Source organism: Martes martes, assembly GCF_963455335.1.
Source record: "Martes martes genome assembly, chromosome: 9".
NCBI lineage: Eukaryota > Metazoa > Chordata > Mammalia > Carnivora > Mustelidae > Martes > Martes martes.
Window position 1 is genome coordinate 46,477,908 of NC_137896.1, and position 24,813 is coordinate 46,502,720.

Sequence of the window (24,813 nt, forward strand, 5' to 3'; positions counted from 1 at the left end):
ATGGCTTTCTTGACTTTGAGGAAGAACCTCCATATCAACCTCCTGTTCTTCTAGTCCATGAGATTTTTTCGTTATGATGATGCTGGGGTGAAGACAGTGATTCTTGGTATCAACTCAACTTTGTTTTCATCATTATAGCAATTTTTCAAAAGCTAATATACTCTTGCCAATCCCAACCCCACTCTGACAAGGCCTGATGGAATCTGAGGACAAAGGAGGGAAACAGAATGGGCAGAAGAATGTCCATCTCAGGACAAGCTAAATGTGACCTAGGGACATGTGTCCCTCCCCCCCAGGTCCATCTCAGGAGGGGTTCAGCACTGTGCATGCTCATTATCTAAAGAATTCAGTTGCTTGAGTGGTCCACATCTCAAATGCCTCTCTGATCCCTCCCTAAATATACAGTCTGGGAACAGAATGATTCCCTGTCCTGGCCTTGAACACAGACACATTGTTTTCAATACAGGTTAGATATAAAAGCACTGTCGGTAGAAACCAATACATCTGACAACAAAAGCTTTAATAATAATTCGTGGGGGAGGGTATTGGGGACCTCCACCATGACCTTCACTTTTTGCTCTCTGAAAGCAGCCAACCAATGGAACATGGGACAGTGTGGTGCCAAGTGGGAGGAGGCAGACATCCTCTCTAATCTCATCACCTAGAGAGGGGTAGAAAAATAAATAACCTGGATAGCCCATACTCACTGAGTGCTGGCCATGGCCAAGTGCTTCCCCCAGTCGCTGTGGGTATGCCATTGTGATGGATCCTCATGGTGCCCTACCAAATAGTACCGTAATACCCACTTTCCAGATGTGGAAACTGAGGCACCCAGAGGCAGAGGGATTTGCCCAAGGCTGCATATCTGGGAGGAGGTGAAGCTGGATTTGAACGAGGCAGCCTAGTTTCAAGGCCTATCTGCCCTGCGTGTGCCAGGAATGCACTGGAGTGCCTGCTCAGCATCCTGCTGCAACAGTCCTGGCACAGACATGCAGCTCGTGCTTGTGCTGTTGCCAACACTCCAAAGGCTCCTTGTGTAGACCTCGCAGACCTACACTCCCAGGCCATCCTCTGCCAAAGGTCAAAGAGCCATGCAGACCCCAACTCTGACCTCGACAGCTGACTTATACACATTCCCTAATGACAACGTCACCCTCTCTTTCCCCTATAAGAGTCTCTCCCTTAGAGACAATGAGGAAAATGGGAGCAGAGGAAAGGACAGACCCGTTTAAGGAGTGTCTATAAAGAGGAGGAGGGCTGCTAAGACAAATATTTTCTTATTTATTTTTATTTTTATTTCTTAAGACAAACCTTTTAAAGGAACCATTTGAGTGGCAGAAATTGGGGACAGAGATTAGACTTAGCCACTATGTTGCTTAGGTGCTTATCACCTGGGTTCCGCCCCCCCTCCAAAAAAATCCTGGGTGAATAGCAGTCAGCAGCCTCCAAGCCCTCTGAAAGGTCACCTCCCGCTGGCCTCAAGCATCCTGCCACCTTCTCTTTGGAAACTACTCCAGCCACTAGGCACTGGAACAGGGACCACAACCCCTGTCCCCCCCCACCCCACATACCAGCCACTTCCAGATACACCAAAAGCTTTTCAGGACTGTCCTAAAGGGAGTCTCAAGGAGGCCACTGCCGGGCTGATCTGGGGTTCCAAAGGGCCAGCATTACTATGCGGATAATCTTCCAAGGCAAATCCCCACTTCACTAATTCTGCTGTACCCCGTGTGGACTAATAGGGACAGGGTTGTGGGGCTGCCTGCTGGGTCCTCACACTGGGACTCTCTAGCCCAGGATCATCTAGTCCAGGGGTGTCAATGGGCACATTCTGGAGTTTGGGGGAGGAGGAAATCCAGCCTGGAACACAGACCTTTCCGGACCGCCCTTCCCCAGGCACATTTCCAAGTCTACAGTGGAGATGCCTCCTAAGATACCCGGCTCCGCATAGGTTTCGGGACATCTGGCTCTGGGGCGAGCTGTCTCCATCTGTGAGGTCTAGCACAATGGGCAGAGGACATGATGGCTGGCCTTCTTTTATGGCATCTCTGCCTTGGTGCGTGTGCACCTCCGTTCCTGGAGGCCACCCTCCCCCCACCCCACCGGTTGCGTAGAGTGCGGGGAGGGGGCGACCTGGATCCTGTAGACCTAGAACTTACCGGGATGCCTACAGGAGGTTCAGTATCCACCTCAGTGACATGAGTTTAAAAGTCGCATAGACCCTGCAGGTCTTGAAGAAGGTCACAGGGGTTAGGGAGCGGGGTGGAGACGGGGTGGAGAGGGGGTGGACGTCAAGCGCCTGGCAACTGGCTCCACACCCCCAGGTTAGTCCCCTGCCATCCCCAGAGCCGCGTCACCCAAACGGAGGACTCAGGGGACACCCCCCCCCCCCCCCGCAAGCCTCGCGGCTGCAGAGAACACAGCAGGGGAGGGAGCGGCAACCGGCTGGAGAAGAGGCCACGGGCCGGAGGAACGGATCTAAAGTGAAGGAGGACCTGCGGCGGGGCTGGATCCCGGGCGGGGGCCCGGATGGTAGCGTGGCCGGAGAGCGGAGGTGGGCAAACGGGGCGGGGCACGCGGGCGCGGGGACTGGGGCGCGGAGGCCGCGCGGCGCGGGATTGGAGGGTGCTGCCGGCGGGCCCGCCGCCGGCTCTTCAGGCGGAGCAGGGAGAGGCGCGCGCCTCTGCGCCGGAGCCCCCGCCGAGTCCGCTCCGACGCGCTCCGCGGCGCTCCGCAGCTCCGGGCGGGCACCCCTGGGCATGAGCGCTTCCCCGACGCTGCCCCCGGGGGGCGAGGAAGAGCTCGAGAAGGCCTGGTCCCCAGCGGCCAACGCCAGCTACGCCCCGACCGGGGAGGCGGCGGCGGCGGGGACCGGGGACGCGGGGGCAGCGGGCATGGTCGCCATCCAGTGCATCTACGCGCTGGTGTGCCTGGTGGGCCTGGTGGGCAACGCCCTGGTCATCTTTGTGATCCTTCGCTACGCCAAGATGAAGACGGCCACTAACATCTACCTGCTTAACCTGGCCATCGCGGATGAGCTCTTCATGCTGAGCGTGCCCTTCGTGGCCTCGTCGGCTGCCCTGCGCCACTGGCCCTTCGGGTCCGTGCTGTGCCGCGCCGTGCTCAGTGTGGATGGCCTCAACATGTTCACCAGCGTCTTCTGTCTGACGGTGCTCAGCGTGGACCGCTACATCGCCGTGGTGCACCCTCTTCGTGCCGCCACCTACCGGAGGCCCAGCGTGGCCAAGCTGATCAACTTGGGCGTGTGGCTGGCGTCCTTGCTGGTCACCCTGCCCATTGCCATCTTCGCAGACACCAGGACAGCTCGGGGCGGCCAGGCGGTGGCTTGCAACCTGCACTGGCCGCACCCGGCCTGGTCAGCGGTCTTTGTGGTCTATACTTTCCTGCTGGGCTTCTTGCTGCCTGTTCTGGCCATCGGCCTGTGCTACCTGCTTATCGTGGGCAAGATGCGGGCGGTGGCACTCCGGGCCGGCTGGCAGCAGCGCAGGCGCTCGGAAAAGAAGATCACGCGGCTCGTGCTGATGGTGGTAGCTGTCTTTGTGCTCTGCTGGATGCCTTTCTACGTGGTGCAGCTGCTGAACCTGTTTGTGACCAGCCTTGATGCCACGGTCAACCACGTGTCCCTCGTCCTCAGCTACGCCAACAGCTGTGCCAACCCCATCCTCTATGGCTTCCTCTCTGACAACTTCCGCCGTTCCTTCCAGCGGGTTCTCTGCCTGCGCTGCTGCCTCCTGGATGCCACTGGTGGTGCTGAGGAAGAACCCCTGGACTATTACGCCACTGCTCTCAAGAGCAGAGGTGGGGCAGGGTGGAGATGCCCTCCGCTCCCCTGCCAGCAGGAGCCCTTGCGACCGGAACCCAGCCGCAAACAGGTCCCCCTCACTGGGACCACCACCTTCTGAAGAGCGCTTTCACCTCCTCCGCAACCTGGCCACCTCAAAGGACTCCGTGCCGTCCTTACAACCCAGCAGACTGCCTGTCCCTGATGCTCACCTAAGAGCTGCCACCTGTTCCCACCACAGTCACCTTTTTCCAGCAGTCTCCATGCTAGCCCCAAGAGCATCCAAGCTCCTTTGCTTTCTCCCATCCCCAGGACTCTGGGTTTCAGGAGGACACCTCCGTGGGGGTAGGACTCTTCTGAATGCTGATCTATGATGTTAATTATCCTTGGACCTCTGACTATTTTCCCAGGGGTGGGAGGCCTGGGCATGCCAGGGAGGAATAGCCGTCTGCCTGCGACATGTGACAGAATCTCTATCTCTGCCCGGGAGAAGACTGTCCAGGGGTGGAGGCAGCCAGTGCCCTTACTCTGTGCAGATTCTTTGGCTGTGGTGGGGACATCACATGTTCGATACGAGAAGGGAAGAAGGAAGATGCCTCCAAGCACACTCCCTTTGCTTCCATTTCTGGGCTCTTCTCTAACTGAAATTTATGCACAAGGGTCTGGGGCAACAGTTTGTCAACCCCATCCCCCCAGCCCCAGGCCCAGTGCCTGCTTGCAGTCAGAAGTGTCCCTCCGGTTGTCTGGTCTAACAGCAGGCTTCCTGTGAGTAGAAAAGGTTTGGAGAATCGTAATGTGGGATTCGTTATGTCAGAAACTTTATTAGGTCAGTAATAAAAAAGCAGAAAGGGTAAATCCCATTTGCTCCTATGATGTGATTTTTTTTGCCTCGACCCTTTAGCATGGGAGCATGACCTCACTAAATCGGCAGTTTATACCACAGTGGTGAGTGGGAGGGGAGCCAGGGGGAGGGGAAAGGAGACCAGAGAACGCAGGTGGAAATCAGCCCAGATTTCGGATAGAGAAGGCAGCTCTATCACCCACTATTAAAAAAAAAAAAAATCACAATTCAGTAAAACATCAACCAGATGTAGATAATAAACATATGTAGGCTGAACACAGTAAGCGACTCTAACTTTTTGCCTGATGTTAACCCAAGGATAAATTAGCTTTTCCCAAAGGAAAAAGCTTACGATGAGCTTTAGTCCTGTTTTCTATGAAGAAATGATTGCAATGCTTACGTTGGGCTCTGGAGTGAAAACACGCTATTAAACATTCGTGAACAGCTATGTGGGGGAGACACCATCTGGCTTAGCGTAGCAGAAGACCCTTCTGGGTTTGGCTGATCCCATCCAGATGGAGAGAGGAACACAGGCAGGGAGGGAGGAAAGGGCAGCTGAAGAGAGAGGCCCTTTGCTCTTCAAAGAGCCCCCTGGAGCTCACAGCTTCCTGGCAGGAGGGCTTCTAGAGAAAATACTAGAGATTTGCCTGCCTAGCAGCCCTCACCTGCCTTGAGCCTTTTCACGCAGCCAGCAGGCATCCCCAGATGGGCACAGGGGGCTTCTAGGAGGCTAAAGAATACTGAGGTAGGGCCAGGAGGGCAGGGTAAGGCCTAGGGGGGATGTTCTGCTTCCACCCCGGGCAGGAGCTCCTCTCTGAGATCAAGGAAGAAGCAGAACAAGGCTCTTTGCTGAAGTGTTAAGGCCAGGATCAGAGTTTTACTTGATATGAGCAGAAGCTTGGTGTCTAGGAAACAGGGAGGAGAGCTGAGTTCTGGTCCTAGATATAAATATTGTGTGATGCAGGCAAACGGCTGAACCCCAGGGTCCTCAGAGTTCCACCGATAAAATCAAGAGGTCTTCCGGTACAAGCACACTGTGACAGAGGTCTAACCGTATGTTCTTTCCCTTGTGGCTATAGATTCCAGCTTCTTCCCTACTGAATGAAAACCAAAAACAGCCTGAGCTGTCTTTGGGCATATAACCATTGGATCCTTGTTCCTCTAGCTGGCCAGCCAGAAGCATGGTGTGTAGGCGATAATCAGTGTGGATCCAAGTGTGTCTCGTAGGACTGAGTGGGCGAGGTAGAGATGCCGGTCTTTCGGGTCTGCGCCTTGGGGTATTGTACATCTCTCTGGCAGAGAAAATATGTAGCCAATCTGTACTACATCCTGGGGACATGGCTGTGGGTTGGAAGCTCCCAGCTAAGGCACAGAACCCCTTGAACTCACAAACATGCATGCGCCCACGTGCACACACACATGCACATAAACACATGGACAAGGACCAGCCCAAACCTGCTGTACCCACCAGAGTTTCTTTGGGCACCCGGAGTAAGTCAGTGCTGGGGTCCACCGGCCTTGTGTAACTGTAATTTCCTGGTAGTCTTTGAAACTGAAGTATTTCTTTGTTCCCCAGTGTCCGGCAGCATTCAGCAGGGTGCTCACTCAGAAAATCTGGTTGACCCCCAGGCTGAGAGCAATGCGGCAAGGGGTTCGTGGCCCTGGCAATGATCTGAAATGAGCACGGGCTCCCGGACTTTTGCCAGCCCCCCACCCCACCCCCCTCAGTTGTGTGGGGCTGGGGTCCTTCTCTTCAGTCTCCAAGATTCACATCAGGCAAACTCTCTGCTGAGGAAGATAGGGCACTGCCCAAGAGTCTTGGCAACACTTCTGCTGGGCTGAGTATTTGAAACGCAACATTTTAAACTAGATGGCGATGGTTGCACAGGCAGCCTTAGGCAATAAAAGAAAAAGTCTCCTAGAGACAGGAGCCCTCCAGCAGGACCAGAGACTAGTGTTGAAATTTCTCTGAGCCTCAGTTTCTCACGTGAAATGTCCACAAAAGCAGGGTGTGGGTTTGGAATTCTCATCAGCTGTAAACTGCCTTCTCAGAAGCACTGGAGAGGCACGTTAACTGAGGCAGTGGGAGGGTGAACGACAGCATTCTTTTATGCTGAGTACTCTCTCTATCCCTTGTTAAAAATGAGCGTGAACACCGCCCCTGACTTGGGAGTCATAAATCAGGCCCTGGAGGAGGCGGGGCTGGTGGGGGTCGGGAGGTCGAGGAGAGCGCGCTGCGGACCAGGGTCTTCCTCAGCTGCAAAGCCTTCTCACTTCTTGGGGGGTAACACCTCGTCACTGGCAGCAGCATCTGTCGTGGGAACAGTTAGAACCCATCAACAGTGCTGTCGGCCTTAGTTAGCATCAACCCTGAGGCCTTTGGAACAGCTGGTTTCCTAAAACCCTCCCAGCTCCTGAGCAGCAAGATTACAGTGAAATGAAGTTAGGGACAGAGGCAGCTGGTGGCTTGAGACCACTCACACGTGTCACCTACCCGGGGGGGTTAGCCACGTAGGCACCCTCTGACCTGAGTCCTGCTCTGTTGACTGTAACAGCTTTTGGCTTCAAAATGAATGAAAATGTTATTCACCTGGGTAGAAACAGCTTTTTTTTTTTTTATTATTTCTTTTCAGTGCTCCAGAATTCCTTGTTTATGTACCACACCCAGTGCTTCATGCAATACGTGCCCTCCACAATACCCACCACCAGGCTCACCCCACCCCCCTCCCTTCCAAAACCCTCAGGTTGTTTTTCAGAGTCCATAGTCTCTCATGGTTCATCTCCCCCTCCAATTTCCCTCAACTCCCTTCTCTCCATCTCCCCATGTCCTCCATGTTATTCCTTATGCTCCACAAACAAGCAAAATCATAAGATACTTGACTCTCTCTGCTTGACTTATTTCACTCAGCATAATCTCTTCCAGTCCCGTCCATGTTGATACAAAAGTTGGGTATTCATCCTTTCTGATGGAGGCATAATACTCCATAGTGTATATGGACCACATCTTCCTTACCCATTAGTCCGTTGAAGGTCATCTTGGTTCTTTCCACAGTTTGGTGACTGTAGCCATTGCTGCTATGAATATTAGAAACAGCCTTTAGACACCCCCTTCAATCAGTGAACTTGCCTTGCCTTCTGAAGTTGTCTTTAAATTGCTGTTCAGTAACAAGCCAGGTGTTTATTTTTACCGGATGGTCGGAAGATGGTGTTTGAACTTGACAGGTGATCACTCATCAGAATTCTTGCTCAATTTGTCAGCACTATGTCACGGAGCAAAGATGCATACTATTTTCATTTTTATCTTTAAATTCTTGGCTTTACTTTCATTAAAAACATCATACCTAGCACTCCTTAGGTGCCAAAGGCTGATATCAAAGAAGAAAAAAGCCCCAGTGTTCGGCCATGCTCCTCAGAAACTGGACATGGCTGCCTGAGCAGTAACTGGGCCAAGACCTGTAAATTTGGGTTTTTGAAGATTTTTTCAGGCAGGCTGTCGGTGATAAACTATCCTCTCAATACCCCTTACCCTGAGTAGGTGACAGAAAAGCCTCACATTCCTTAAGCACAAATGTCAGAATCCTAAGGCTCTGTCCTGGGTTACGTACCATCCATTAGCATCGCACCTCGAAGCTCTGCACTGGGGAGCTGTGTGCAGGTGAGGGTGCGTGCACACAGCCCACTGAGTGCTGCTTCTGGCAGCTTTGAGGCACCATGGGGAGCCTCCACAGACTGCCCCTCTGACCTTATGAAACTTGGAAGTTAGGTGGCCAAAGATGAGCGTTAATCAGAGAACCACAGAAATGAGAGTAGAATTTTAAGCCGAAATTAGAGCAACCCAGGAATGGACTCTGGTTTCTATGAGATGATGTGCTAAAAGAACCTGGCATGGTTATCAGGGCGGGTTTCCCTGGGAAGTTTGCTGGAGATGACCTCCTTAAAGGATGAGTAAGACCCAACCAGGAGATGAAGGGGGTAGGGTGGAAAGTACAAAGGGCTCAAGGCAGAGGGGACAGCATGTTCAAAGTACCTGTGGTGGTAGGCACTGAAGATCCCCAAGGGATTAGGACAAGGGATAGATGACGTCCAGTCAGCAAGAGGTGTTGGGAAATAGACCAACAGTGCCTCATAAGTCCCCTTAAGGATTTGGGACCCTGGGCTTAGTGTCTAACCAGGAGGGGTGCCTCTGAAAATGGGGGAGAACTTAAAAAAAATTCAAGATCATTAATTGTGTCACCTAGAATGGAAGTACTGACTTGGTTAAAATAAAAACTACGGCTTTCTATTATGGAAAGACACCGTGGGCACCCACTGATGTCACATGGGGGTGCAGTGCCTGGGTCTAGATGGGCTGCCCGAGGTCAGCTCTGGCACAGTGTGGATGTGTGGCGGCCTGGGGAGGACAGACTTGCGGACACACAGACCAGGGACAGAGCATCAACTTATCAGCCCAGTGTAACTGCAGGAAAGCTCCATGGCCCCTGGAGAAAGGCCAGAACAAGACTGTACGGGGCCCTGGCCCAGAGGAAGTTCAGTATTCGAATGGTGACCAGTAGGCAGAGAACTAGACAACAAGGTCTGTACAGAGAATTGGAATTTTTTTTTTTAATTTAGGATTTCTTTAGCCACTCTTGAGGAGGCTGTGATTTCTTTTTAATCTATTTTTACTGAAGTGTACTTTACATCTGGCAACAATCACTCCTTCTAGGTGCTCAGCTCTATGGATTCCGACAAACGTACACCAACTACAGTTGTTCAACTGCCACCCCAGTCAAGGCGGGATGGTTTTTGTCACCACACACTTCCCTTGTGGTGACAGTGATCCATGCCCTGAGGGGGAGGGCTGCCAATAGCATGGGCAGACAAGAGGGGACCAGAACTGGGGGCAGTATGCTCCCTAAATTGAGGGAAACCACCCACTCATACCGTTTCCTGAGCTCCTTTACCCAGACAGGGATCTCTCAGCCCATTTACTGAGGAAACGCTGTCCTTTCGACCTACCAGATATGAAAAGAACCACCTTGGGGTCCAGAAATCCCTCACCCACAAACCAGGAGCTTGAGTACCTCCCTGGGCAAAGTCCCAACTTCTCAATGACCTCATAGTCTTTTACTCTGAACTTTGGAGAGAGAGTATGGCTTCCCCTCCAAGCCAAGGGTTCAGACTCCCTCCAAAGCTTTGCAGAGTGGATACACTTCAAGTGTATGGTGGACACATCATTTCCATTTATCCCAGGCCTGCAAGCGCCTTGCTGCTGTGTAGCCCCGTGTTCCCTGTCCTGAGCTCTGGACCTTCAGACAGAAGCCAGGACTTGCTCGGTGACTTTCCCTTCTCATCGTGTTACTGTTGGATTTCCGAAGTCCCCCCTTTGGGAGAAGGGTGAAATGTTTAACGAAAGATGGGAATCACATTCTGGCAAAGAATTGCTCAAAGTGGCACTTTGGGTTTTAATCACCATTTCAAGACAAATTTAACAATGTGTGCTCCCAGGACAGGGGTGATGGTGTGCAAGGCTCAAGATCCCCAGAGCCTGTGGGAGACTTTAATTCTCCAGGAATTAAAAGGAGTGGAAGCAAGAGGCAGAAGGAAGAAGGGAGGATTCAGGATGCTGTGGCAAAGCACCTTTTCCCGGCTGGGTGGCTGAAGGAAGGTCTGCCTGGGAGTCAAACAACCCACGAGTAAGCAGTTGGGTCCAGCCTCAGTGTGAAGCCAGAAGAAAGATTCCAGAAAGATAATAAAGAGAAGTTGCCTCATGTTCCATATGTGGAAGAGAAGAAAGTTCATCTCAGGATAATACCAGTCATGATATGTCCCATTAAAAAAAAAAAAGATTTATTTCAGGCAGAAAATCAGAAAGATGCGTGGCATGTGGCCCCAGGGGGCATGATATAATCACGGACCCCAGTTTAGAATCTTGGTGTTTTTCACTGGATCCTGAAACCCTTCTGTGACTTGCTCCCCTGTCTCCAGTGGGTGTGACTTTGAACTAACACATCCCCAGGGTTCTTTTTTCCTTTGTAATCACACTTTCAAAACAAGATGAGAAGGATTTTGATTCTGTTAGAATCTGATGTTAAAAAAATATTTCATTTCTCTTGTGAGAGGAAATCAGTTGTTTGCCTACATCTGAACCTGCTGACCAAAAGAAAAAAAATGGGAGAAGGACTCTCTCAAAACAAAAAGAGATAGTGCTGGACCCCGGGGCACACGTTCTGAAAACGAAAGGAAGAGCCGGGCGTTGCCTGTATTATTTTATGAAGAAACGCCTGAAAAGGTCAGGGGATGTGTTTTCACATGAACTTGGATACCCCCCACAGAGTCTTGACCATGATGAAAATGTGTTTATATATGTGCTTTGTAACCTCAGTTTTCCCTAAAGACATGAAATAATAATTTGCCCCCATTTAACACGAGACTAACAGACCCCCCTCCCAGGTTAGAACTTAGGGATCTCCTGTTACCTAGTCCTGTCCACAACCAGAATGGCAGACAGAGGTGCCTGAGAAAGTGTGAATAGGCGGCACCATCATTTCTCTTTGCACACTCCTTCCTTTCTTCTTTATTTTTTAAAAAGATTTTATTTATTTATTATAGAGAGAGATCGTGAGAGAGGGAACACATGCATAGGAGAGCTGGAGAGGGAGAAGCGGGCTCCCTGCTGAGCAGGAAGCCTGATATGGGGCTCCATCCCAGGACCCTGGGATCATGACCTGAGCCACATGAAGGCAGACATTTACTGACTGAGCCCCCAGGCACCCCTCCTTGCTTCCTTATTGCACCCTCAAGCTCCACCCCCGAAATTGTGGCATGGGATTTGTCATCTTGCTTTTTTGTTTCTTTGCACACTCCTGGTGGGTTGCTAGGAATTTTGGCAGCATGAGTCCAGAACACGGGGCCAATAAGCAAGGTGCTAGGAGACACAGGAGTCAGATTTCACTGAAACCTGTTTGCCGGAGGTTAAGAGAGTCAGGCAGTCTGGTCAAAGCTTAGAAAAGTTCATCTTTGTGATTCAAACATGAAAACATAGGATCCTTGGTGTGGGGGGACCCTGACAGGGTGGGCGGAGGGTTGGCAGGCATCAGGGAGGAAAGAAGACTCATCTGGTGTGTGCTCACAACTCCAATGGCAGTGAAGGGGAGTGGCCTGAGTGACCCTTCTGGTGTGACAAAAATGTCCTATATGTTGATGATGGTGCTAGCTCCAGGAATGTGTGTATTCTTCAGGACTTACAGATTTGGTTGCCAAAAGGGGAGAATTTTAATGTATGTCAATTATATTGTGATTTTTTTCCTTAAAAAAAAAAAAAAAGAGTCAAAGTAAAATGCATTATCCACCATCTGGGCCTAGCCTGCTCTTCCTGGCACTCATGGTCCTAATGGCCAGAACTTCCCAGGCTCACAGATTTTATTCTTTTGGCCCCTAATCAGTAATCAAACACCACTTAGATCCTTAGGAGCTTAGGTCTCCTTTCTCCCCGCAAAGAAAGAGGAAGATGAGCAAATGTGCATATATTTTTCTGATGGAGAGTTCCCCAAGTCCCCACCCTTTAAGAGACGATGCTGCCTTTCCTGAGACACAGGTGGCAGCTGACCCTGTTTTTTAGGGGGGAGGGGAGGGCACCCATGTATGGCAGAGCCAGGAAACTCAGTCACAGCAGAGTCTATGACTCCCCTGGGGGTATTTAGGTGTCCACTCCTACCAGCCTCCTTGCACTGTCCCAGTGAGGCAGATGGTTGACAAAGCTTAGAGATTTGCCCAAAGTCACCAGTCAAAAGTGTGGGCAGCTGGGGCTGCTAATCGTTTTCAACTGATGATTCCTTTCTCTTCTGCCAGTTCCTCTTTGGTGTTGCTACACTTGAGGCCCCTTGGGGCAGTTAGGGTGAGGGTGTGGGTAGTGTTGCCTTTCCCACGGCCCCAGGGGCTGCCTGGGATGGAGCCAATTTTTTCTTTCTCTTTTGGGTCCTGAGAAAGCAAGCAGGGTACTTTGGGGTATATTCTCTCCTTCTCTGTGGCCTAGCCAGGAGCACACTGGAGGGGATCTCTGCAGCCCTATGCTTTGATGGGCTTTATGAGCAGGGAGAAGAGAACTTGGAGGCAGGATTTTACAGCTCCCCAGGAGCTGTTTCTCACCCTGTTCAAACATCTCCCTCCTTAAGGATCCCCCAGATCCCACCAGAATGCTCCCTCAAGGGTGGACAGCATCTCTTCCAAGTGACTGCACCTTGCCTGCAAGGAATACTTTCTACTTCTCATACACTTCCGATTTGTTCTCAAGACAAGTGAGATCACAACTTAATCATTTGTTTTTAGATTTTTATTTATTTTTTTGACAGTCAGAAATCACAAGTAGGCAGAGAAGCAGGCAGAGAGAGAGAGGAGGAAGCAGGCTCCCTGCTGAGCAGAGAGCCCAACATGGGGCTCGACCCCAAGACCCTGGGATCATGACCCGAGCCGAAGGCAGAGGCTTTAACCCACTGAGCCACCCAGGCGCCCCTAATCATTTGTTTTTATCCACAGATGCATCCATTTACTTAGGACACATTTGCTAGCATTTACTGGGCACCTGCTGTGTGCCCAAACCTGTGCTAACTCACCTCATCTAATGCTCATGAAAACCCTGTGGGGTGTCACTTGCAGCACCCCACTTTACAGCCTTACAGGGGCTGCATGGTACCCATGGTTATGTGACCACCCGGTGTCAGGCTGGGATTCAAATCCAGATGTATATGACACCCGAACCCCTTGTTAGTCTTGCTGGATGCTTACAAGGGAAACCATCCAGGTGTCTGCCCATGGGGACATGTGGATAAGCCTAGAAGTAGCTGTTACCTTCTCAAGCAATTTTAGTACAGAAATTGAATACCAGTGTGCTCTTGTTAAAACTCTTTGACTGGCGCGCTTGCTTCTGTGATAGAATTCACCCTTGATAAGCTAACCTGGAGTCTCTTCTCCCTTCCACTCCTACCGCTCCATGCTACCTCTCCAGCTCCGTCTTGACCACCTTCCCCTTGTTCCCATGCTTCATGCCCTCTGCCAAAACTCTTCCCTGCACAGGGCCTTTGCACATGCTGTTCCTTTACCCAGACTGCTTTCTTCTCCACTCTGCATTTGACTAACCCTTGTCTCTCCTTGTCTAGTGTTAAGGGTCAGCTCATCAAAGACACCTTTACTCCTGCAACCTAAATTCCACAGACCTATTGGGCTGAGCTTCTCCTCCCCAGCTCCTACTGCTGTGTCTAAGTTCAATACAGTTTGGGGGCATTTATTTGTTTTATATCTGTCTCCCCCGCCAGAGTGTAAGCTTCTCAAGGTAGAAGGTTGCTACCATACCTATCACTAAACCAGGCACAGAGTACATGCTCAATAAATATTTGCCGAACGAGTCCAACAAAAGGAGCTAGATCTGAGGAGGGGACAGATGCCATTTAGCTCACAAAATCAAGTTTTGATTTATCCACAACTGTGAACTTGACCTTCTTCCCCAGGCTCTGCAAGTTGTGGATTGTCATCAGCAAACACGTACCACATACCGAGATTTGGAATTCTCCCTCAGACCTGGATATCCCATAATGTGAACAGAAAAGGAGACCATACAAATTGACCCACAGCCCCTGTTTCATAAGGTTTACTCTGATTCTAAATTCTGGGCAACCGTTCCTATAGCCAACTGATTTGTTTATATGATCCTGGCATCTTTCTCAGAGTGGGGCTGCGGTTTCCCAGTTGTTTTGAGAATCCCAAGTTTAGAGGAGGCCTATAAGCAGGGATGTTTAACTTCCCACAGGACAGGGAATGAGGAGGGTGTGGAGGGATTGGGCTCCCACCCCACGAGTGCCCTGGGGTCCAAGATGACCCAGTAAGGGTTTTCAACTCTGAATCTTAAAAGTGTGTTTTGGTCTTCTTATATTCCTTAAGAAAATTCCCCTCCTTTGGATTTTAGAGAAACCCTAAAGCAATGAGCCCTAGTTAGTCAATTTGCAAGCTACTTGGAAGCAGATGCTTTTGAAAAATGAAGTCCGGGACGCCTGGGTGGCTTAGTCATTGAGCGTCTGCCTTCGGCTCTAGTCCTGATCCTGGGGTCTTGGGATCAAGTCCCTGCTCAGCAGGAAGCCTGCTTCTCCCTCTCCCACTCCCCCCTGCTTGTGTTCCCTCTCTCGCTGTCTCTCTCTTTCTCACTCTGTGTCAAGTAAATAAATAAAATATTTTTTAAAAAAAGAAAAGAAAAGAAAAATGAAGTCCAGTAGTAAGGACAAATCTATAAGCTACCGCTCTCTCCTCTAGACCCCCAGCACAATTCATGTGTGCCTGCTTTGCTGACACTTATCAACTTTTTTCCTTCACATCTACCTACTACTGACTTTGGTTTTCTGTTAGTCTGCCAAACTCCTAAAGGCAACATTGCTCAACTTAGGATCCTGGGAGATCCTATGTGCTATGCATAGTGGCCACGCCTCCATACACCTCAAGGCTGTCAGCATCATCCAGGATGGATACAGAATTTCCAGCTGCATCTTTGCAACAGTAACTTTGCAGAGTTAAGCTGAGAAATTCAGCATTATCCAGATGTATAATAAATGTTTGAATATTTGATCAAACTCAGTTGTCTTCCAACTTCTGCTTTATGAAAATTTTCAGACCACTGTATATAAAATTCAGCCAGTGCCACACTCTGAGGAAAAGGGCCCCAGGAAATATGTGTCTTACAAAACACAGTATTTCTAATCTCCAACAGAAAAAAAGAATGATTTAATACTGCATGAGACCTTGGTATGTGGAAATGATTCTTTGAATTTGAGCCACAGACTGAGACCCCTTGTGACTGTTGTATTTGGATATCTCAGAGGGCAGATAATGCCAAACCATTCACAGGAAGGACACACAGCTGGGATTCTAGAAATGCCCCTAAGAACTGTTTCTTTAACTCATCCCAACAAATAATCCTATAATGTGTTTCAAAACACATAGACACAAGTCTTATGTATGAAGTTGTTATGGTTACAGAAGGAAACATAAATATTTGTGCACACGGACGTAACATGAAGTCCTTCTACAGTGAAAACAATCTTCTCTGGAAAGATCTTTGAAAGTCAGAGACGGTGCCATGAGCAAATGGAGTTAGTGATGGGGTGTGGAGCGGCCTTTCCAGGTGCCTCCCAGCATTTCTTTTTTTTTTTGTGAGCCCTGTTTAATGACATAAAATGAGGGGGTTGGGGAAGGGTAGGTGAACAGACACAAAACTCAAGAGCACTTTGTTATTTGTTTATTTTCTACATGTGATGTCATAAGCAAGAGTTTTGCCTGTGTTCTAGTTTATCTCCAATAAATAAATAACTATGTACAAATGTGCTGAGTTTACAAAATAGAGGAAAACCTTTGTTTTACAAAAGATACACTTGTATGATACATTTTTCCCATACAGTGAAACACAATTCATTCCTAGCTTAGTTGAACCAACAACCCTGTGTCGCGATGTCTAAAGGTGTGTACCTAGTCTTTTCTATCAGAAAGCAAATCTATAAACTGAAAATTCCTCAGTTTCTTAAGAATATAGGCCCGGACTTGGCCTGCTGCTTATTACTGATCTATATTTAATGTATTCCAGAAATTTGGAAGCTGTCTGAAACAGTTCTTCTCAAGTTATATTGGGCAGACCCCTGCAGATCTTGTTAAAATATGGATTCTTGTGCAGCTGGAACTTCTGCATTTCTAGCCAGCTGCCAGGAGCAGCTCTCTCTTCTTGTCCAGGGATCGTGTTCTAAGTGGCCTGGGTTAGAAGGCCCTTTTAAAGTGGGAGAAATTCCCGAGGGCCTGATCAAGGTGAGGCCCTAATTGGGCAACCTCCAGGCTTCATCCCCAAGTTCCCAAATCCCCCCCAAACCCAGCAGAACTGGTTTTGTTTTGGAGCACACATTACAAAAAGAGTAAGATTCAAAATGGTAACGCATGAATTGTGCAGCTTAGAACTTTCTTAAACTCTCTTCTGGGAGGAAATTCATTCCCATCTTATCTAGAGTAATAATGAGAACATTTTCAACCTTGTCAAAAATAACCAGTAATAAAAAAAAATAGCCAGTAATAACAACAACAACAATTATAATAATGGGAAAAAGAAACTGGCATAAGAAGCTTAACAACAACAAAGATCTTTCAGTTCAAACAAAAATGACAACAATAAAACCCAGGCTCATTGTTTAAAAAATAAAAATAAAAAAACTCCTTGGGTTGAATTTCTGTGACAGTCCGGCAACATTAGTTCAATGAATGCCCTCACATCTTAACTTTTGTTAAAATGATATTACTCTGGAAGCCTGAAATTTCAGGATAAATTAGCAAGCCTGGTTCAAGAGCAAAAAAATTCCCAACCAACCTTGACTGTAGTGTTTTTGATTCTGCTTCATACAGACATTTTGCCAAGGTAGATATGGAAGGACAGAAGCAGGGTGACCAGGTAGGGAGACTCCAGGTAGGTTGGCTGAATTCCAGGGAGGGGAAAACTGGGAGGAATAACGAAGGGAACGGGGGCTTGGCTTCAGCAATGTGAGAGTGCTGGGAACACTACCAAGATGGTTTAACTCCCACCTGAAGAGTAGAAATATATAAATACACAGATAGGGAAGGGGACATGAAGAAGGGAGGGAGGGAGGGAGGAATGCAAAGTAGGTACTGAAGATACACAGGTAGGGGGAAAAGGAAACAGAAAGGAAAAAAATCATCCTAAATACTTAAAAAAAATAAATATCTTGGTCATTATCCACACCTTGATTACACTCACTAGTCCATGGGATTGCAAGTCTGACCCAAAGGCTGCCAGCCAAGGAGGCTCCCCGCTCCTGTGCCCCTTGGCGAGGTCGTGGGACACTCTGCAGTCTGCATCTTCGCTATAAATCGCCATCTCTGCCTAGTCGTATGATGATGTCATGGAAGTGGCTGGGGCGCATACTCCTTCCAACCCCCACTCCCCAGCCAAGTGTGGAATCAGCAAAAGAAGGGGGGTAGAATCTTCTCCAGTTCTGATGCCAGCTAAAGTGCTTTGGATTAGGTGCCCAGGGAGCAAGGCAGGGAGAGGGGGAGAGACACAGGAGGGAGGAAAAGCCCACCCCACAGCAGGGGACAGAAAAGAGGCCTCTCAGAGTTTCTGAGGCATCTGCTCGGTTCGCACGTGCTGGAGCACCACCTCTTTGGCCGGGGAACCGCACTTGTACTCCAGCTCCGCCCTCGTGGCGCCTTGCTTCTTGCGCAGGTGGCACAGGAGCGCCAAAAGCGCCACCACCAGAGACAGGCTGGCGATGGAGATGCCGATGAGCACTCCAGAATGCAAGGGCCCTACAGGTGAAGGGCTCAAGGTGGCGCCGGGAGTCGGGCTGACCGGGGGCTCCCCAGAACCGCCATCACCGTCACCATCAGTGTTCACCTCGGTGGGGTCACAGTCAGGCCCACAGATGCACTCGTAGGTGCCTGGGAGGTTGCGGCAGGCCCCGGGGCAGTCTCCATTTTCGCACTCGTCGATGTCTGTGCACATGAAGCCGTCGTCCAGGATGTAGCCTTCAGGGCACTGGCAGGAAGTTGGGCTGTAGGGATCGCAGTCTGCTGGGCATGCAGTCTGGTTGCAGAACATTAGGCACCTGTGTGGGTCTTGAGGGCTGGGTGCGAAGCCCTCAGCGCAGATGCAGCGATAGTCTGTGTGGCCCACAGGCTGGCACTGGTACTCGCACTTACTCCCGAAGCACGGGTCCACTGACTCCACGCACTCGTTGTCCACCAGCTCGAAGCCAGGGTTGCAGTGGCATTCGAAGGCGCCCCGCGTATTAACACATCGCTGCGGGCACGGACTGGGCACCTGGATACAGTCGTCCACGTCCTCGCACCTGTGCTGGTCCGCAGCCAGCCGGTAGCCCGTCTCGCACATGCACGAGTAAGAGCCGGGCACGTAGCTGTTGGTAATGCAAAAGTGCTCGCAGAGTTTGTGGCAAGGGTGATCCGCTTGTGCGGCGCAGAAGCGCCCGTCAGCCTGTAGGTAGAAGTCGGCTGGGCAGAAGCAGTGCGACCTCTCAGCGCTCCTGTTGCAAGTGTGCTGGCAGCCGCCGTTCTCCACGCTGCAGTCCCAGGCGCCCTGGTCATCGCGGCCCCAGCGCGCCTCGGCCTCTCCTGGCGGCGCCGCGCACTCCAGCTCCACTCCGAAGGGCGCTATAGAGGCAGAGCTACCCGCGGGTAGCGCCTGGAAGTCCGAGCCAGTGGCCCCGAACGGGGTGGTATAGGTGATCGTTACACCCGCGGCCGCCACAGCGCCAGAGTCCACAAACAGGGGCCTGCAGGAGGCTGCAAAGTGGAACTCGCAGAGGAAACCATCAGCTTCTGCAGTGCACTGCTGCTCCTCCCAGGCTGGCTCGCCGGGTGCTAGGGCCCCAGCTTCCGAGACTGCGACGCACCGGGGGCCGCAAAGAGGCTCTGGGTCAACGTGGAACCGCGCCCACCTGCTGTAGCTGGTGCGGTTGTCGCCGGTAACCCACTGGAAGCCGCGCAAGGGCCCGAGTTGCCCTGGGTCGCTGCAACCGGGCTGGAGCTGCAGGCCGATCCAGAGGCGCGGGCTGTCGCCGCTGTCGCCGCTCAGTAGCAAGGAGATGACATCAGCTGCCACTGAGGAGCGCACAGTCATCAGGTGGCCCCCCAACCCTTCGCAGGCCTGGCTGGCGGCGAAGAAGGTCGCGGGGCCCCGGAAAAGCTCGAAGCAGTCGTGCTCGACGCACTGGCTGCCGCGTGGCTGAGGCTCTGGGGACGTGGGGAGCCCCAGACCGGCGGGGGCCAGCACGCCGAGGAGCAGGACCCGGAGCATGCTGTCCCAGCACGCCGAGTGCAGGCGCGGGGGAGAGCGCAAACGCCGCGACAGGGCCCGAGCTCGGAGCGGACTGAGAAGCGCAGGGTGCCGCCGCCTATAGCCGCTTGCGTTGGTCCCAGCCCAGACGTGTCCAGCCGCGGCGCGCAGCGCTGGCGAAGCAGCCTCTGACATGCCGGCAGGCCCGGGCGGGGGTTTATAAGTGCGCGGCCCTCCCTCCTGGACGTTCGGGAAAAGGAAGGAAGTGCCTGGTGGGAAGGGCTGATGCTGCATTCTCGGATTACTGGGTTCTCCGGACGCCTTGTGCCCGCCCTCGCGCCTGGGATCACCTCGCCGGGATGAGTAAAGGCCGGGGCGCTGGGAGGTCCCCAGGCGGGACCGCCAGGCGCAGGCGCCGCGGGAAGACAGCACCTCTGTCAGCAAGACAGTGTCCTCCCCCGCCACTAAGACCCTCAGGCTCGCGGTCGTAAAGGGGGCTTAATACGCAGCCCCTCTTAATCTCTCGGTCCTCTTTCTTTTTCTTATAAAAGAATGTTACCACCGATTTCAAGGGAAGTCTGGATTGCGGCACTCTGTGAAGTGGAGACAAGACAGGAGGGCTTTGAATGAGCTGAGGGGAGGTAGTGCCCACGACCGGCCCGTCTCTAGGGGAGGTGCCCGTCAAGAAGACGATTTGGGGAGGGGGTGCCAAGGGCGTGGGCTTCCCCCAAAGAAGCAGTGGCGGAGAAAGAACTGGACCCCGTCCCGAGCCCCGGCGCCTAGAGCAGGAGACACGGGTGCGCTCGGCCCCAGAGGGCAGAGGGTGTGGCTGGCGCGATGATGGGGGAAGGGGGAAGAAAGGCCTAACACTGGCGCGCTCCGCGCACAATCAAGGACCCACGGGTCCCTGAGCATGAGGCGAATTCTTGCCGAGCCCTGTAGGAGCGGGCGTGTTGGGGAGCGCGCTAGCCTGTTCGGTCTGTTTTTATCCAGCTTCACAGAGGGATAGGCCATCTCACACCCCAAAAGGGGCGCACGGGAGCCCTCGCGGGCTCCAAGCCAATTTGGCTTGGGACGGTTAAGGAATTTTGCATTGGCTGAGAGATCAGAGTGATATAAAGGTGCAACGTAATGCCGCTAGCGTTGCAGAAGGGCGGTCCTCCGGACGGACAGGGTGGGGACAGCTGCGACGAGGAGATGGGAATCTGTCACTTTCGCGACCTTTTCCGCTTATTCACTTAATAAGAATGTGTGTGTGTGTGTGTGTGTGTGTGTGTGTGTGTGTGTGTGTGGTGTGGGGGGGGTGTGTGGGGTGTGTGTGGGGGGTGTCCAAAACATAAGGAGGGGAAAAAAAAACATAAGGGAGGGACAAACTTTTTTTTTTTTTTTTAATCCTGTGCCACCTCTCCGCTACGGTCACTCACAACCAAACACCAGAGGGCGGCGCTGTTGAACTCTAAACAAAGCCCCAAAAGTTGGAGATGTCTAAACTTGGGCTGAGAAGTTAATAATGGGTGTGAGGAATGCAGGGCCCTTGCCCTGGGACAAGAAAATTCGCTCCAGGGAAACCCCACGCGGATTCCACCTTTTAGCTGGGTGTCTTGCCTCTTTGGTCCAGCAGAACGCAGGCCCTGTAGGGGCAGTGTGGCCTTTTCACAAGCGAAAGGCAAGCACGTGCCCACTCACCCCTCCCCCGGATTCTACTGATAGTGACCGAAGGGGTGGGGTGTGGGCACTCCAAGAGTGAAAGGGAGGAGGTACAGTGGTCCTTTCCTGCATTTCCCGACGTCGTATCCCAGGGTGGAACGCGGGAGCTCCGACAAGGCAACTACTGCCTCCGAAAGCTAGGTGGGGCAGCACAGCATGGAAACTAAGGTCTGAGGAACCCTGGCATGGGTGCCTCCGCACCTCCGGGGAGAGAAGGAAAGACCAGCAGATTTGGAGAGTCGGGTTGTCCGCTGGTGGGAGCAGGCAGATGCTGGTCTGACGTCCCAGCGGCTGCCTGTGCTGAGCCGGGGTCTTGACTCACGTACTCAGCCCACCCATGGAGGCTGGAGCTGGAGCAGGGCTGCCTCAGGTGCAGCTGGCCCTTTGGCCTTCCCCAACAGATGGATGGCCCCTGAAAGATCTCAGAAAATGAGAGCAATGCCTGTATGTGTGAGGCAAGAGAGAGGACAGGACCCGTTACACCCTTTCCTCAAACTTTACTAAAATTTTCAAGCCTGTCAGCCCTCAAAGGAGTTTGAGGGACATTCAAGAATCAAGTCTTGCCCCCACACCAGGCTGGTTCACTTCTTGGATGGGTTCTAGATGATTCATCATGGCCATCTTTAGTAGAGTGCCCTGTTTGGGTCTCCTTGGGCCATTACTTTGCATGTTTTAAACTACTTCCATTCCTCTCTGGACCTTCTGTTTAGGGGGATTGGCCACTATCTATGTCTCCATGGGGATGACACTAGTAGCTCCCTTTCCATCGGCTGGCCCCTGACCCTGCTGCCCTCAATGAGGGCTCACCAGCCCAGGCCCATTTTGCTGTTTCATTGCAACAGCTCCCTTGAGGAACCCATCATGTCCTAAATACTGAAGCCAAAAACTTATTTTTGGTCTCTATTTTTTTTGATGTCTCTATGTTGTTTGCACCCTTGATCTCTGGCTATTTCAGGTCTCTTCATCCCACAGCTTCTGAGACACCTACCTTCCTGCTCCTCCTCTCCTCTACTTGCCAGAGGGGTGGCCCCTCTGCCCTTCCTCCCCCGTGAGGGTGGCCAGTCCTCACAGTTCTGCCCATGGCCTTTACCTCTTTACAACCCACCTTTTGTCAAATTCACTTGTTCCTACAGATGCTGAAGGGCCCAGCAAGAGTAGCCCCTGCTGACTGTCAGAGAAATGTCTCACTGTGCCTCACCTCCACCCCATGGCTCCTGTCTTTTTGTCTACCGGGAAAGTTCTGTCGCTGCCTCTTCTCTGTCTGCTGAAATCCGACCCTTCCTTTAAGGCACCTGTGACACGCTGCCCCATCACAAGTGTTTCTGAGTAACCAAACCAGAACTGATCTCTGTGTGAAGTGCGTAGGACTTTCTATCAGCAACTTAGCACTTACACCTCATTTGCTTTACAAGTAATTGTGTACTTTTTAATCATGCTCTTTCCTAGACTTACAATCTAGGTTCCTGGGCATGGAGCATAGCTCTTAGACAACTTTGTATTCCCCATTCAGCCTACAGCATGTTTTGTTTGCAGGCAGTGCTCAGGGTTGTTTGAGCACCTCTTGGAGATGTTCCTTCGTGCCCTGGCTCTGGAATGACTTTCTCATGGTAAGTTTCAAACATAAGGATGGGGGACCTCAGAGCCTCAAGGTTAGGAGTGGGGGCTTTGCAGCCAGCTTGGCTGGATTTGAGCCCCCAGCTCCATCGTTTATAAATTATGTCACATATGGCAAGTAGCTCAGCCTTTCTGTTCCTCAGTTTCCTTAACTGTGTGATGAGGATTATAATATTAGAATACTAATAGTCATTGCCACAAAGTATTACAATGAGAATTGCGTGAGTTATGCATGTAAAGCATTTAGAATTGGTAAACCATGGTAAACTTTTGACAAATTTTAGCTAGAAAAGGATACACTCCGCTTTCTAGAATTTGAACTCAGCCACTGATTGTGTTCAACACCCAGCATGATTCGTGACCATAGCAGAGACTCATTAAATGTCTATTGGGTGAAATTCAGTTCAGCTAAGCATTTTTACTGATAGTAACAATAAGCAATCATGAAAAAAAAATCAAGGATAAAAATAAGTTCACATGCCAGGAGGGATAGGGATGGAATTGAAGATAGCCCAGGAAGCAAGCACTGGGCCCCTGTGCACCTGGAGGGCTCTCATAAAACCTCAGGCTAACTCCTTGTCTGCCCTGGAGGCATTCATTGTTAATTTCTCTTTTTCCAGATGTGGAAACTGAGGGTCAGGCAGAATAAGTGACTTCCCAAGGCCACACAGCTAGTCAACAGTGAAACTAAGATTCTCCAGCTCACTTTAGGATGAGAGAATTAGAATGTGCAATACATCAGAGCCCTGATTTTGCCATTTACCAGTTGCTAGAGTTTGGCTAAGTTACTTAAATCTCTGGTTTTCTCCCCCCAGATTGGAGATGTGTTATCTAATTTATGGGGTTGTTGTGGAAATTAGAAAATTTACACACAGGGACTGTTAACCTTTCTTGTAACACAATAGCTATTCAACAAATACAGTTGTTACTGCTGGTGAATGTTGTGAACACAGAAATGAAGAGGAGTCCAGATGCAGAAGGGGGCCCTAGGGAAATGTGTTGCCCCAGACATACCTTCGTCAAAGATTTTTTTTCAAGTGTGGGAGGCAGCTTTTTTCTTAAAAGACTTAAAAAGAACTTTCTAGTTCCAACATGAGCACTTGCTGAAAAGCCATCTATCAGAATGCATAATCCCAAGTGCTAAGGACATGGAGATCATGGAGAAAGATGATTGACTACTAATTTGTGCTGGTGAAGAAAGTTCCAGGCCCCTTGGGTGGAAACTGCTTTTGGAAGCACATGGGAATGAGGCAGATGAAAGCTGCATACACTGTCCAATAGGACAGGCACTGATCTCCCGTGATTATTTAAACTTAAACTCATTAAAATTAAAGTTAAAAATCAAGTCCCTCAGTCTCATTAGTCACATGTCAAGTGCACAATAGACTAATGTCTACCGAATTGGTTAGTATGAAGAGAGAACATTTGATCATTAGCAAAATTTCTATTAGATGGTGCTGGTCTACACAGATAGTCAGATAATGTCACCTCAAGGAAGCCATTGGTGGGGACACATGAGTGTCCCCTTCTTAGATTCAAAAGATATTGTTTCACAACAGTTATTTTCAAGGTAATGGTTATCAAAACCACAATCAGAATCTATAAGGGAAACATTAACAGGAGTGTTAAAATTATATGACCTTTACTAGTACTTGATTAATAAATACATGAGTACTATTTTTAATCTTGATTTTAATTACAATCATTGAGATATTAGGAAGAAATAAGTTATAAAAATAAAAACATATTTATAAGCCATAACAATACTAAAATGCAGACATAAAAATTAAGTTTGTGGTCATGCAGCAATATATGAATCTAAGCATGGAAAATAAATGCCTGATCAGCAAATGTTATTCAACAAACAGCAGTATGTCAGTGGGGCAGAACAAATAGTCTACTAAATTTGGCTCTCACCCAAAAATGTAAGCTTTCTTCCTGAAGCAAGGTAAAAATTGACAATCCTTTATTGGTTCATTCTTTTGTAAAAGGAAATATGTTGCATCTGCAAAAAACCCACAGCTGATATACTTAATGTGAAAG

General features: G+C 50.4%; 2 protein-coding genes across 2 annotated transcripts; one reads left to right on the top strand and one right to left on the bottom strand.

The window, feature by feature from the left end:
• Nucleotides 1–2,759: 2,759 nt before the first annotated feature.
• Nucleotides 2,760–3,923, top strand: SSTR4 (somatostatin receptor 4; the record flags this gene model as incomplete). The annotated part of the gene is made up of 1 exon (XM_080812774.1): nt 2,760–3,923. One exon carries the CDS (start codon nt 2,760–2,762, stop codon nt 3,921–3,923), a length of 1,164 nt encoding a protein of 387 aa, XP_080668900.1.
• Nucleotides 3,924–15,913: 11,990 nt separating this feature from the next.
• Nucleotides 15,914–19,638, bottom strand: THBD (thrombomodulin). The gene has a single exon (XM_080813246.1). It carries the CDS (start codon nt 19,468–19,470, stop codon nt 17,767–17,769), a length of 1,704 nt encoding a protein of 567 aa, XP_080669372.1. The 5' UTR covers nt 19,471–19,638; the 3' UTR covers nt 15,914–17,766.
• Between the last annotated feature and the right edge of the window lie 5,175 nt (nt 19,639–24,813).

Coding starts and splice junctions, on each gene's coding strand:
- THBD (XM_080813246.1), bottom strand. CDS start 19,470: ATGCTCCGGGTCCTGCTCCTCGGCGTGCTGGCCCCCGCCGGTCTGGGG.